Genomic DNA, 16790 nt, shown 5'->3' with positions numbered 1-16790 from the left:
TTGCGAAAAAGTCTTCTGATCTAATATCATCATACCACCATGCAGGGACACTCGAATCACTATTCATAAAGAGGCCATCAAATATTCACTTTTGATGTATACTAAAACCAGACAGGTATGGGGACACCTTCAACGTTGATAATCAGCACGAGACCGTTCTCCTTGGGCGGTTTACTCATCTGTCTGTCTGTCTGTCTGTCTGTCTGTCTGTCTGTCTGTCTGTCTGTCTATCTATCTATCTATATGTGTTTGTGTGTGTCTGTGTGAGAGTGAGGGGGGCAGAAAAAGAGCAAGTAAGTACCTGTTTGATATGAGCAAGATGCTCGAATAGACCCGAATTCAGAAATTTCGGATTTCAATTTGTCCAATCCTCTCGTGTTCAAGGCAGTTGCACATGACCTGTATGTGTCTGGTGGTAGTGATGTGAGGTACGTCTTCGCTGATTCTTGTATTGAACTCTCCAGTGTCAGAAAGTCCCAGTTCGAAGCATACCTGAGTATTTTCTTGATGTACTCTGATGCCCACTTGCATCGCTCACTCTCACCTTCAGAGGTACCTTGCTTGGTGTTGAGATTTGACAGTTCCTGCTTCGTCTTATTCTCAAGCTCGATGATCAGTTCCTTTTCTCTTTGATCGAGTTGTGTCCTCAGAGAATGGAAAGTGTAGTGGATGGCCTCCTTCAGATCACTGCTCGTCTTCTTTGTGTCATTTATGGCTTTGCTGATGCTCGTCAGATATGCTTGGTGGGAAATACGATATGCAGACACGTTCCTCTGATGTTCTTGTACCCGTCCTTTAGCAGCATCAGCAGCCACATTTAAATCTGTAACGTTGTGATCAGCATGTTCGCCAAGCCTGCATTTGGCACAGATTAAAACGTTGCAGTTTTTGTCAAAATACTCAAGAGGATAACGATCATGTAGTTTACAAACTGATTCAGCATACATACTTCCCGGTGTTGTATCTGTGAATGTTTCAACAACATGTCGTCTGGTAGCTTTAAAACTGTTGTGCATGTTCTGACAGTATTCGCAGAGAAGCTCTTCACACTCCTGACACCAACACACAGCCTGGTTGCCATCATCTTCATGTGTACAGAGAAGCTCTGTGGGTCGATGTTTGGCTGTCAGATGGAATATTTCCTTCTGTCTCACTCCATCCCTCTGCAGACTTGTGTCTGTGAGGTTGACCTCCCTCTGACATGTAGAGCATGATATGACACCACCAGCTGCAGATGTCACACATGTCTCACATACAGCATGTAGACAGGGCAGTAGGTAGGGAGCGGGACCCTTCAGGGTAAACTGCTGCTGGCAGACAGAACACTTGGGGAAGGGGTCCATGCTGAAACCAGATAGAATGGCTGTCTTTATTCTATCGATTACACTTCACAAGAATGGCACGCACTGTCCACTCCCACCCACCTCTATGTATACACCATTCGCTACACCCCATATCCACTAGCATATACTATCCATCCCAAGCCACCCATGTATGGACGTCATTTGCTACACATTAACGTTATGTCCGACGCTGTATGTTACCTACTAGCATATCCCATCCACCCAACCCATCCCCCTATGTCCACAATTTAATCCATCTTAAGCCTTATCTCCCAGACTATCTGATCCCTACTAGCACACACTTTCCACCCCAAACCACAGCTGTATCTCCACCATTCACTACACCTTAATCCCAATCTCCGACACTGTGGGCTATCTACTGCCATACAGTATCCACCCGCCACCCACCCATGTATGTACACCAGTTGATACTCATTAATGCTATCTCCGACGTTGTGCTATATCTACAATCATACAGTATCCGTCCTACCCATCTCTGTATGTACACCAGTTACTACACCTTAACTCCTATATCCTAAACTCTGTGTTATCTACTACCATACACTATCCCTCCCCACCCATCTCTATATGTACACAATTTACTGCACCTTAAAAGAGGGATCTCCTACACTTTGTGATATCTGCTAGAATACACTATCTATTCCCACCTTTCCCTTCATGTACAATACTAGCAACATCTTACCCAATATCTCCACTTTGTGATATCTACTAACATACACTCTCCATCCGCACCCACGTGCATGTACACTATTTACTACATCTTTACCACTCTCTCCACTTTGTGATATTTACTAGCACATACTATCTACTCCACCCTCCCCTGTGTGTTCACTATTTACTACATCTTTATCGGTATCTCCACTTTTTGATATTTCCTAGCACATACTATCTACTCCACCCTCCCCTGTGTGTTCACTATTTACTACGTCTTTATCGGTATCTCCATTTTGTGATATTTCCTAGCACATACTATCTACTCCACCCTCCCCTGTGTGTTCACTATTTACTACATCTTTATCGGTATCTCCACTTTGTGATATTTACTAGCACATACTATCTACTCCACCCTCCCCTGTGTGTTCACTATTTACTACATCTTTATCGGTATCTCCACTTTGTGATATCTAGTAGCACATACTATCTACGCCACTATCCCCTGTGTGTTCACTATTTACTACATCTTTATCGGTATCTCCACTTTGTGATATCTAGTAGCACATACTATCTACGCCACTATCCCCTGTGTGTTCACTATTTACTACATCTTTATCGGTATCTCCACTTTGTGATATCTAGTAGCACATACTATCTACGCCACTATCCCCTGTGTGTTCACTATTTACTACATCTTTATCGGTATCTCCACTTTGTGATATTTCCTAGCACATACTATCTACTCCACCCTCCCCTGTGTGTTCACTATTTACTACATCTTTATCGGTATCTCCACTTTGTGATATCTAGTAGCACATACTATCTACGCCACTATCCCCTGTGTGTTCACTATGTACTACATCTTTACCGCTCTCTCCACTTTGTGATATTTCCTAGCACATACTATCTACTCCACCCTCCCCTGTGTGTTCACTATTTACTACATCTTTATCGGTATCTCCACTTTGTGATATCTAGTAGCACATACTATCTACGCCACTATCCCCTGTGTGTTCACTATTTACTACATCTTTATCGGTATCTCCACTTTGTGATATCTAGTAGCACATACTATCTACGCCACTATCCCCTGTGTGTTCACTATTTACTACATCTTTATCGGTATCTCCACTTTGTGATATCTAGTAGCACATACTATCTACGCCACTATCCCCTGTGTGTTCACTATTTACTACATCTTTATCGGTATCTCCACTTTGTGATATTTCCTAGCACATACTATCTACGCCACTATCCCCTGTGTGTTCACTATTTACTACATCTTTATCGGTATCTCCACTTTGTGATATCTAGTAGCACATACTATCTACGCCACTATCCCCTGTGTGTTCACTATTTACTACATCTTTATCGGTATCTCCACTTTGTGATATCTAGTAGCACATACTATCTACGCCACTATCCCCTGTGTGTTCACTATTTACTACATCTTTATCGGTATCTCCACTTTGTGATATCTAGTAGCACATACTATCTACGCCACTATCCCCTGTGTGTTCACTATTTACTACATCTTCATCGGTATCTCCACTTTGTGATATCTAGTAGCACATACTATCTACGCCACTATCCCCTGTGTGTTCACTATTTACTACATCTTTATCGGTATCTCCACTTTGTGATATCTAGTAGCACATACTATCTACGCCACTATCCCCTGTGTGTTCACTATTTACTACATCTTTATCGGTATCTCCACTTTGTGATATCTAGTAGCACATACTATCTACGCCACTATCCCCTGTGTGTTCACTATTTACTACATCTTTATCGGTATCTCCACTTTGTGATATCTAGTAGCACATACTATCTACGCCACTATCCCCTGTGTGTTCACTATTTACTACATCTTTATCGGTATCTCCACTTTGTGATATCTAGTAGCACATACTATCTACTCCACCCTCCCCTGTGTGTTCACTATTTACTACATCTTTACCGCTATCTCCACTTTGTGATATTTACTAGCACATACTATCTACTCCACCCTCCCCTGTGTGTTCACTATTTACTACGTCTTTATCGGTATCTCCATTTTGTGATATTTACTAGCACATACTATCTACTCCACCCTCCCCTGTGTGTTCACTATTTACTACGTCTTTACCGCTATCTCCACTTTGTGATATTTACTAGCACATACTATCTACTCCACCCTCCCCTGTGTGTTCACTATTTACTACATCTTTACCACTCTCTCCACTTTGTGATATTTACTAGCACATACTATCTACTCCACCCTGCCCTGTGTGTTCACTATGTACTACATCTTTACCGCTGTCTCCACTTTGTGATATTTACTAGCACATACTATCTACTCCACCCTGCCCTGTGTGTTCACTATGTACTACATCTTTACCACTCTCTCCACTTTGTGATATTTACTAGCACATACTATCTACTCCACCCTGCCCTGTGTGTTCACTATGTACTACATCTTTACCGCTGTCTCCACTTTGTGATATTTACTAGCACATACTATCTACTCCACCCTGCCCTGTGTGTTCACTATGTACTACATCTTTACCACTCTCTCCACTTTGTGATATTTACTAGCACATGCTATCTACTCCACCCTCCCCTGTGTGTTCACTATTTACTACGTCTTTACCACTCTCTCCACTTTGTGATATTTCCTAGCACATACTATCTACTCCACCCTCCCCTGTGTGTTCACTATTTACTACATCTTTACCGCTATCTCCACTTTGTGATATTTACTAGCACATACTATCTACTCCACCCTCCCCTGTGTGTTCACTATTTACTACATCTTTATCGGTATCTCCACTTTGTGATATCTAGTAGCACATACTATCTACGCCACTATCCCCTGTGTGTTCACTATTTACTACATCTTAACCCTTTCTCCAGTTTGCGGTATCTAGTAGCATACACTATCCACATACACTACACACTATCCATTATTCACCATAACCATTTCTCATAACCTTATTCAATATTTTATTACAATCAAATCCATCCATGTCATCCACGCGTACCATCTGTCAATAAGTACTTATCGTATCAAACGAATCTTCCAATATACTCTAGTACTTCACCCGTATACCCCACACACATTGTGCTGTCATCCCAGTGGCAACTCCGACCTACGTACCCTACTGCACAATCACAGGGTGTTTATGTTATCGTGACATGCATTGTTAATCTAAAAATACCCTCTTGCGTTGCTTCGTTTACCTCCTCCCCACAAACATCCAAAGCGACCATACAAAATACTTCAAATCCGTGTCAGACCTATAGGTTTCAGGTTATTCCTTATAAAATACGCTCCAATATACACTATGTTTAACTGCATCAAAGTGAAACAGATCTGGTCTTTAAAAGTTAGTGAGTGAGTGAGTTTAGTTTTACGCCGCACTCAGCAATATTACAGCTGTATGGCGGCGGTCTGTAAATAATCGAGTCTGGACCAGACAATCCAGTGATCAACAACATGAGCATCGATCTGCGCAATGGGGAACCGATGACACGCGTCAACCAAGTCAGCGAGCCTGACCACCCGATCCCGTTAGTCGCCTCTTACGACAAGCTGAGTCGGCTTTTATGGCAAGCATGGGTTGCTGAAGGCCTATTCTACCCCGGGACCTTCACAGGTCCTTTAAAAGTTAAATTACACAGATCGTGCATAAGGTAACACGAGAAATGGCGTCTAATATAGGATAGACAATGACAGGACTGCCTGTTTGATTGACACTGGGCTGTATAAGCTTAAAGTGTGACAAAGGTAGATACTTTAACATCTACCATCTGTGTGTTTCTCTTATTTTAACTGTATCTATATCAGGAGAATTTTACTTGGATATTTTGAAACATGACGACACACCTACCTGGAAGTTCGACTTCCTTGTTGTACATGTCACTGCCGGGTCAGATCTTAATGAACGATATTTATCGTATTCGAATTGTTGTATGTTACCTAGTGCATTGGCAATGGCCGTGCAAACTGTATCGTTTATGATATTGAATGGCATGTTAATATAAATGTCTGCTAGTTTTACTAGTCTTGTGCGGGGCCCATGTGACGTGGTAGGAGAGTGCTGTACAGCTAATATATATATATATATATATATATATATATATATATATATATATATATATATATATATATATATATATATATATATATATATATATATATATACGTGTTATACATATATATATATACGTTAACACAAATCATTAATTTGATTTTTAATAAACGGAAACCTGTGACATGAATGTTTTTACTAAGATTTATTTGCATATAATGCCGGATAATATGAATTCAAAAGCTTTGTACATTTGCAATACCCTTTCGCTTTAGTAGTTTCACATTTTGTACGTTTGAAGTAAACATTCTTCTTGTTTGATGGTAAACAGGATCTGTATGTGAATAGCATACGCGCATATAAGTCTATATCCAACACGCACTTTCTCCCATCTTTCAACTCTGGTCTTCACTTCCTCGCGAATACGACCATACTTCGATTTCTTTTAAAATTATACAACACATGCAGTACATCGCCTCTCCACCTCGCCGTGGTCAGGGTAGGAAACACGTGTCTCCCACTCATTAATCTCTCACCAGGTAAATGAAACGGTTCTGTTCGCGTATAAATTGTAAATAAACATTTCAACAATTTTGTAAAAAGATTTGATTCTGTTTTAACAATTGGTGCGTTTTTATCTGAGACACTGTCTGTGTACAAATATCTCAGACTGAGAGAATTGCAAGAATCTAACTAACCCTCAAAGAGTTATCTTATAAACCATTGATACGACATCTTAATCCTTATCTCGAGTTTGTAATATCTACTGGCATACACCCCCACGCCCCCTTCTCTCAACCACTACAATACACTGTCCATTCTCACCCCTACCCCCACCCCACACAGTGTATGTACACCATTTATACCACATCTTAATCCCAATCTGCACTTTTTAATATCTACTAGCATACACTATCCGCAATCACAACCCCTGTATGTACACCATTCCTACCACATCTTACCCTCATTCTCTACTTTGTGAGATCTACTAACATATACTGTCCACTCTCGTCCACAAAACTAGCCATAAAAGGTGACTATGCTTGTCGTAAGAGGCGACTAACGGGATCGGGTGGTCAGACTAGCTGACTTGGTTGACACATGTCATCGGTTCCCCATTGCGCAGATCGATGCTCATGTTGTTGATCACTGGATTGTCTGGTCCAGACTCGATTATTTACAGACCGTCGCCATATAGCTGGAATATTGCTAAGTGCGACGTAAAACTAAACTCACTCACTCACTCACAAAACTAGCGCTACCCACCAGTACTCACAATTTGCTACACCTTTACGCCCACTGCATTCTCCATAACCATACACACCTCCTGCTATCACTGTTTTAAGATTTTAACTCTGCCTGTGTCTTTCACGCGTTCCAACTACCACTAAACACTTAAAGTATCAAACGAATCTTCTAGTATATACTAGCTCTCCACCCGTATATACCACACACCTTGTGCTGTCAGCCTAGTTGCAACTCCGGCCTACATACAAAATCGCCGGATGTTTAGGTCATCGTGACATGTCTCTGGCTTTGTTAATCTAAAAATACCCTGTTCTACCTGTCGCGTTTCTTCGCTTACGCCGACTTGAAAGCATTCGTGGATATGATACTTCAAATTCTTGTGTCGGGTTATTTCTTGTAAAATACGCTCCAATCAACACCCTGATTATTTGCCACAGAGTCAAAAGATCTGCTTTTGCTGTTTAAGAGCTATATTACAAGGATTGCGCTAAATGCATTAGGAGGAATGACGTCACAGGTAAGATTAGCAAGGATAGGATAAGCTGTTTATTTTGACGCTCGGCTGTATAAGCTTAAAGTGTGACAAAAGTAGGTAATTTATCATCTACCATCTACATATGTTTCTAATTTTGATTGGAACCATATCTGTATCAAAACAGTTTTACTGGGATATGTTGAGACAGGACAGGATACACCTACCTTGAGGTTCGGCTTCCTTGTTGTACATGTCACTTCCGGGTCAGATCTTTATGCGCTAGTTTCATCGTTATTGAATTGTAGCAGGTTACCCAGTGCATTGATATGGCCGTACAAACTGGGTTATTTGACAACACTGAAAAATATATTGAGATAGATATCTACCAGTTTTACTACAGTCTCGTAGTGGGTCCATGTGATTTGGTAAGAAAGTCATATATAATATCTGCTCTAACCAAACATCTCCACAGAGTTATGCATTTTGTAACTATACGTCAGTAGAATGCATTAATGTGATGACTAAATAAATTCAAACCTCTTACATGAATGCCTTTCCTAAAATTTCATATTTACATTCAATGCCGGCAAATATAACTTCAAAAGCTTTGTACAATAACTTTTGACTTTAATAGTTTCAAGTTTTTCCGTTTATATATAAGTAACATATCTTGTTGTTTGATAACAAATAATATATGTATATGAATAAGATACATTCGTACATATCCCTGTTTCTTTATTCTCAGTAAAAGTTCTACACACAATTTCTCCCAGTTTTTAACTCTGGGAAATATGGCAGCGTGTCAGCTCCTCTCAAGTACAACCATGTTTCGATTCCTTAAAGAATTGCACGACCTATATCTATGCAGTACGTTGCATCTCTCCCTCGCCGTGATCCGGTTAGGAAACTTTAATACAATCACCCAGGCAGCTGTCTTTCACTCAATCAATCTCTCTCCAGCTAAATACAAGGCTTTGTTCGCATATAAATTGTAAGTAAACACTGACTCACTTTGATTGGAGAATGTTCTAACAAGGAATGCACAACCCTCACAGAGTTACTTCCCTTCAACCGAACTCTTTCTCCACACGTGGTGTGAATTTTGTGTTAGTTGCCGACAGAACATGTTTAATCGACAGTTAGGGCATGAGTCAGGCCGCGTTAGTCCGGGCCCCGATAATCCGATTCCCTCGATATCCGAACAGTAGCTAGCTGTAACCAATCCTGTTGACTAAATAAACTCATTACCCGTTGATTCATTAATCCGATGCTTCAGTCTCCGTACGCGGACGTTAATCAGCGGTAACAGATTAGCTAGGTACACATGGTTTTGCTTCATTAATCCTGCGGTACATCAAAAAGTTCGGATAAAAACCTTACCTCGTGAGCGCCTGTGATTAGCGCTGGTCTTCATTGGCTGACTTCAATGATGATTGTCAAGTGAGGTGACACTTCTAAATTGAGCATGTCATTAGTTTGTGATTTTAATCAGTTAATAGGCTTCACTTTTATTTAGTTTGAGTAATACTAGTATCTGTCATGTTTCCCGGCTGAGAAAATACCGATCGAGTCAAAATGAGATCAGCTGCACTTGACGCCTATCAGTCACAATGGCAAGTCCCGCCCCTAAGCGCAAACGATGTGAAATTACTGCCGCACGAAAAGGTGAAATTTGTAGATACAAAGAGAAAAATCCTAAAGCCAGTTTTGATCTGATTAGCAAACACTTTGGTCAAGAATTCGGACACCCAATCGGCAAGAGCACAATTTTGGACATTTGGCATAATAAGTAGAAATGGCTAAACATTGCAGAAGGTTCAGCTTCTTTAACTAGGGCAAGAAATGCTAAACATCAAACATTAGAGGAGGCTCTGTATGCTTGGACAAATGAAATGACCAGTAAGAAGGCCTCGGTCAGTGATGATATCCTGTTAGAAAAGGCTAAGGAATTTGGAAACAAAATGGACATTCATGATTTTGGCTATTCACGCGGGTGGCTTTACCGCTTCAAATCACGTTATTCAATTTCGAAACATGTTTATGGCCACAAGTGCCGACAACGACCCAGAAGATGCTGACGATGAGCACGAACCGACACCTCCCCTACTGTCAGCCAAATGAGAGCCTAAATGGACTCTATGATAAATTATTTCGAGTGTGTTGGAGATGAAAAGAACTTGGAGACAATGGTCAGCATGCGTGTGTCTTTTATTGGAGATTTCTTCCAATGCAAGTGAGTGTCTGAGTTTTGGTATGTGTAACACTATGAATAATCTATCCAGACATTGCACTGATTGATTGTTAATATTCAAGTTGTTATATCTACAAACTGTAATAAAGTCATTTGATACATGTACACGTTCGTATGTTCTTGTCTCAGTATGTCAAAGGGAAGTAACTCTGCTGAAGTGGCGTTTGTTTCAGTAGTCCGCACGCTTCACTATCCGAACATTTTTAATGAAAAACAGAAATGTCCGGACTAACGCGGTAATTTGGATCACATCAGCTATACTTCCTAAGAGTCATCCCAACAATGAAAGTGCATTACAAAGTTTTGAAGAGGATGAGCTCACAGTCTTTACTGACTACATCGCGGACTTTGTGTGCTGGAGATTATCTGCTTTATTCTGCAACAGGAATCAGTGTAAGAATCCTAGAATTCTACTTTACTTAGAAGGTGTATACTAAAACCAAAAAAGTATGTTTCATTATAATCATCGATATGTTGATAGACTGTGTACTCTAGTCTTCAGCTACAGACCAACTCGAGCGGGTGGTCAGAGTCGCTGATTTGGTTGGCACTAGTCATCGTATCCCAGTTGTGTGGTTCGAAGCTCATAACGTTGATAATCAGATTGCCCGGTCCGGACTCGATTATTTACAGACCTTCGACATATAGCTGCAATATTGCTGAGTGTGGCGTAAAACCAAACTCACTAACTCATTAGTACGTACTACAGACTGTTGTGTACACAAAACCACTAACATGCACTGCAGTTTATATAACATTACTAGTGCGCATTACGGTGTATGCAACACTCTTAGGACCGTTGTAGGGTATATAACTAACTCACGTTGTAGGTTATATAACTATCTCACGTTGTAGGGTATATAACTATCTCACGCTGTAGGGTATATAACTATCTCACGTTGCAGGGTATATAACTATCTCACGTTGTAGGGTATATAACTATCTCACGTTGTAGGGTATATAACTAACTCACGTTGTAGGGTATATAACTATCTCACGTTGCAGGGTATACAACTATCTCACGTTGTAAGGTATATAACTAACTCACATTGTAGGGTATATAACTAACTCACGTTGTAGGGTATATAACTATCTCACGTTATAGGGTATATAACAAACTCCGGCATGACACGTACATGAAACAACGTAGGGTATATGTCTTTCCACCTTCAATACATCTTCATCTCCACATATGATGGTGTTATTCTGTGTATTAAGGGTGTTGTAGTGTGCTGCGTGTCGCACTTAGTTTAAACATACGTTGGAAAATTAACTACGTAAACATGAATATATCTTTTACGAGGATAAAAGTACAGTTTCATCTCCTTAGAAAACTTTGGCACTCACATGTATGTGGATACACGACCTATTTACTACAATACAAGAGACGCATCTTCAGGTAGAGTGGTACTGTGTCAGAAGATGTAGTGGTCGGGTGAGGTTTGATGTGTTTGACAACGGCGTCAGATCTGCATGGGAACGTCGCATGCATTGTAAGAAAGACGTTTGATGTCTGTATTGTACCGCTTGTCTATGAAGTCTCGCATGTGGCATTTATAACTTTATTCAGTAGGAAGGCCACAGGCCCATGTACAATGTACGATACAACATAAGACGACTGATGTGCACAATACTATTAACAAATGCAATTTTTGTATACATTTACAATAATAGTGTGTTGCGTCGCATCAAAGCTTCTTTAATATATTTTGCATACATATATAAATAGTTGCTGTTTTCACATTGCAGAGGGCGGGTAAGAGAGTTGGAATCTATACAGACAAAACATTTATATTTATATCGTGTTCGTAAATTATTGTATTGTGGGCAAATAAGCATGAAATGAACCACAAAATGGACAAAATCTTAATTCTCTTGGGATATTATTCCTTCTGCCTGTATTCTTTGTAATGTTTAATTCACCTAATCTTAAAAGTGATAAATATCTTCTTAAATCTCTATCATATAAAATTGACAAATATGATTCCATGTTAATCACACTTTTTAAACATGAATAGAACTCTAAATTAGAATGCTCATTTAACATAGAAAATATACACTGAATGTTACAATCTTTGACTCTTTGTTTAACAAATAAGTCAGTGCTAACAATATTCTGAAAATTCCATAAATGAACATCAATTTCTCAGATGGATGCTCATGCTATTGATCATTGCATTGTCTGGTACAGACAATTGTTTACCATATAACTGGAATACTACTGAGTGCGGCCTAAAACTAAACTAACTCACTCACCCAAATTTTCCCCTGTTCTCATTTGTTGCATTCCCGATACACCACAAATGGGCGGCAACCTTTTATGTCTTTTATTTCTCGTCCAGCACGCATGTGCGATGAACGAATGTGAAAAGTCAGCGGAGAGGAGCCACGCGCTTTCAACACGAAGTCATCAAAGGGACCCATGAAGATTCGGGGTGGGAATTGGTGTCCAGTAAACCGAACAGTTTTAGAGGCGACTAATGGGATCGGGTGATGAGGTTTGCCGATTTTGTTGACACATATCATTGTTTCCCGATTGCCTAGAGCCATGATCATGCTTTTGATCACTGGATTGTCTGGTCCAGATTCGATTATTTACAGTCCGCCGCCTTACAGCTGGATTAAAATTAATGAGTGCGCCATAAAACTAAACTCACTCACTGCTATCTACAACTGAAATTGCAGATTGCGCGTCAAGATAAGCTATTGTCTCCGTCTGTTTTAAGAGAGTAAGATTTGTTTTGTCACTTTTTATGCAAAAACGTAATCTTTAGACGCTTGTGCAAAATTGACAATCCCGTTACGTGGAATGAAACTATGCATCCCTGGAGGGTTTACAGTTATCGAGGAAGGGTTCAAGAGTTGTCTCCCTTGTACTCTTGATCACGCTACGACTTAAATTGACTACATGAATAAGACCTAAAACTTTCATTGATAGTTGAAACAACTGATCGATAGTCTGTATAGGAAACGTCTCATACATTAGCATGTTAACATTGCCAACTTTCTGTCATAACCAAATACAACCAAGGCCATATCTAAATAGACAGGTGCCAATTCGAGATGTCATATGTCACTCTTTGAAATTGTGATGAAATATCACCTCAAAACGTGTGTAACATATACATGAAAGGTTATGTTTAATGCTCGATATATGCCTTGTCAACACTGTTTGAGTACATCATTCTAAGCTGACATCTGGCCAGGTTTGCCTTCATTAAATTTGCAGAATCTGTTCTTCACCGAGTCATTTTTGGTACGGTGGAGAGGTCGAGACATTTGGCTACTGTCCTTACATGCTGTTATGCAAGACTTTAATGGTTTATAATGGTACGACCGTTTCGGTGATTAAAATCCCGTATTTTTCAATATTTAGTGGTGTCTGTGTTAACACCGTCGCTTATGCTGAAGGTGTGGACATACATGTTCATTTGGGGGTCATTTGATGTCGAGTGAGTGAGTGAGGTGGAATTTCATGCCGCGTTTAGCTTTGACAATTTTCTAGCAATATCTGTGAGTGTCTGAGGACACTTAAAATGAACATTACGCAATGTGCTCAAGTAGGGAATCGAACCTGGTTCTTCAGGGTGACGAGTGAACGACAAGACCACAAGGCTATCCCAACGCCCCAGTTCTTTGTTGAACTGCTATTGGTGTGTTCCGCTTCCTCTGCTCAGGAATAAACCCAACTGTTACTCTTCCAGGGTTCCGTTGGATGAAACGATCGTAGCGCTAAAATTATCGTAACGATAAAGAGGCTTAAGCTTACGGTAGCCCCAGCACTGTGGTCGTTTCATGTAACAGGGCCCAGCTAGATCCCTCAGTGCAGACCAGTTTTCTGATTCCAGAATCCCAATTACAGTTATGGTGGCAAATCTGGCACCTAATAGTGAAGACCAACCTCGCTCATATTATGTGTGCTCCTCTCAAGTTACTGCATCCATGATTGTTAATGGACATAACTTTAATTACATCGCTTCTCAGTGTAGAGCAAAGGTGGAGACCGTCACAGATGATAACAAACATATCGTCGGTGTCGCAAAGATTTCCTGGTTTGGCTACGGCGTTGTTTACGGTGTTCAACATCCACGGCGAAAAGACGGCAGCATGACGCCCGAGAACTGGTTGATGGATAGACATTCCGATACTGCCCTCGTTGGCCAGCGTTTAATGACGTCGCAAACTATATAAGCTATATACGAGAATGACGTAGGTATGCACTCAGACACCACACACACGCATGGTGGAGCTCGTGAATCAACACTCGGTACCGCGGCCCGCCCACGTTTCCAAATGTTGATAAACACCACGAATTCGGCCAATGACCATGCTGGCTTTAGGAACCAAAGATAGAAAAAATGAAAAAGAATGTGCCTTTAAGTAACACTTAAGTAATCGCACGGAAACAAGCTGGAGGCGCTATGTGTGAATGTGTTTTAGGTCAAGTGTAGTTTGGAAACTTCTAGAACAACAGTTGGTTTACCAAGCGTGATACAGAACTGACACCGAGGCAGTAAGTCGGACATGGAGGGTAGTGGACAGAAGGTTGGCTATATCTTTTATCACGTATCACAGCACTCTTTTTCAGAACATGGAACAACGTACAGCGGTGAATTTGCTTTTTCAATTTTCAGGAGTTGTTAACAGGGACGAGGCCACGTTGCAGTCCCTTTAAACCAGACAGATCGATGAGTTAGGTTTTACACGGTATCAGCCATATCAAAGAGGAGAATGCTCTGAATAGACTTTAGAGGCAATGGAGTATGAAGTTAGGCTTAACAGGTTGATACTTTTATCACTGTACACTCATGTTTATGTTGACTGACTGAATATGGTTTTACGCCACCTTTGTTTCAGCAACACCACAGAGGGGTACGCCAGAAATAAGCTTCACACATTGTGAGGAGTGAACACATCAACCAACCCGCTCATTATGTTTCTGTAACAGTTGTAGAAGGAAAATATTCGAGGGGTCGGTCCCCATTTCCTATCAACAACCAACCGTGAAGGTCCGGACAGAATAGGCCTTCAGCAACCCATGCTTGCCATAAACGGCGACTCTGCCTGTCATTAGAGGCGACTAACGGTATCGGGTGGTCATTCTCGCTGACTTGGTTGACACATATCATCGGTTCCCAATTGCGCAGATCGATGCTCATGCTGTTGATCACTGGATTGTCTGGTCCAGACTCGATTATTTACAGGCCACCGTCACATAGCTGGAATACTGCTGTGTGCAGCGTAAAACTAAATTCACTCACTTTTTCTTAACTACAACACAAATTAGAGATTGTGAGTCAAGGTAAGCTATTGTCTCAGTGTGTTTTGTCACTTGTCAAGCCAAAACGTAATTTCCAGACAGTTACGCAACATGGTCACTTCCGTTACGTGAACTTACAGAATGAAAGTATGCAAGCCTGGAGATTTCACAGTTATTGAAGAAGGGTTCAAGAGTTGTCTCCCTTGACATACTTAATGGTTACAAAAGTAGTCACGGGAAAACGAACTTGGGTTGGCGTGGCAATCTTGATCTGGAGTTGAATATGAAGTGTTTATTAAGTGGATATGCCGTGGGAGATATAAACTAATATTCAGTGTCGAAGTATTACTGAAATATTGCTGACAATGTATATAACACTCGCACCACATATGACAAATCATCCTTGTGTTTTCAAAACAACTGTGGTACAGGTACCACAAGTACACATGGCGCTGCGTGTTAGACAACTAACACACGTTATTGGTATATACAAGAGCACTAGTTTGCATTACGGTGTATGCAACATCATGATTGACTGCATTGTTTTTTTTTGTTAAATTACGGGTGAATTTCGCGTCATATTGTGTTAAAACAATCAATATACTCAAATCACTTCATGAAATTTTATCGATATGTGGTGGACAGGGGTTCGTGACATGTGGCTGTTCTGGACACACAAGTAACAAACACGTGCAAATACTTCTATTCCAAACTGATGTGTAACAGTCCCGACCACAATACCAATAACTGTCATTGGCAATAATTGATGTTGAAGTTGTGGTCCAGCCTTGCAGATTAAGTTATTCAGTGAAATTTCATTAAATGACCGAAGCATATTGATTGTTGGTTCAAGAAATGAAACGAAATGGGTGACCCTCTTAGTTATTTCACAAAACATCTGAAATTTGTGTCATTCGAAATGCGATGGTGTAAAGTATACACCATAATCAGTCAAAACAATACCTTTATCCAGATTTCACCTGTTTACATAACACAGATTAATTAACTGCCAAAAAAATGACTTGATCAGTATTCCCAAATTTACATAGGTGTCTCCCTGTTATGGAGGTTATAATTTGACATGCGGTTCACAAATACAGCATAAACATGAAACAATACCATTAATATCAATGGAATAATGAAACACGTTTGACCCTAGCTTCCCGCACAGAGTAACTTCCCTTTGACCGCAGTGATAGTTTCGTTATCAACCAAATACCAGGGAGACGTTTGAAAACAACTCTTACAACATTTTCTTAAGGAGACTAAAAGCATGCTGCATGATGGCTGTATTTGTTACCTAAGCAGAGTATCGAGACTCGACCTGCACTTTAGGCTTGTATTTGTATGTTCAGAAGCACAATGAACACGATGGGACGTCGAGATGATTTGAGGGATAGTGCAGTTCAGATTTGTAAACAAATATTTGAAACCTGACTGAAATATGACTTGAAACCGACGTCCT

At 40.5% G+C, this 16790-nt stretch overlaps 1 protein-coding gene across 4 annotated transcripts in view; it reads right to left on the bottom strand.

Moving 5' to 3' along the window:
* The window catches only part of LOC137269786 (E3 ubiquitin-protein ligase TRIM33-like), a 43727-nt gene extending 35647 nt beyond the window's left edge, over positions 1-8080 (bottom strand). Inside the window, exons 1-2 of one of the 4 annotated variants that reach the window (XM_067803625.1) lie at positions 8039-8080; positions 302-1344 (exon numbers count right to left, since the gene is read on the bottom strand). In XM_067803625.1, coding sequence (XP_067659726.1) covers positions 302-1343 — 1042 coding nt within the window. In that variant the 5' untranslated portion in view covers position 1344; positions 8039-8080. Of the gene's footprint in view, positions 1-301; positions 1345-7655; positions 7678-8038 lie in introns of those variants that run through there. The other 3 variants (XM_067803622.1, XM_067803624.1, XM_067803623.1) reach the window with 3 other exon arrangements.
* Positions 8081-16790: the final 8710 nt, after the last annotated feature.

This window comes from Haliotis asinina, unplaced genomic scaffold (genome assembly GCF_037392515.1).
Source record: "Haliotis asinina isolate JCU_RB_2024 unplaced genomic scaffold, JCU_Hal_asi_v2 scaffold_17, whole genome shotgun sequence".
Classification (NCBI taxonomy): Eukaryota; Metazoa; Mollusca; class Gastropoda; order Lepetellida; family Haliotidae; genus Haliotis; species Haliotis asinina.
This window is presented reverse-complemented; position numbering and strand designations above follow the sequence as displayed.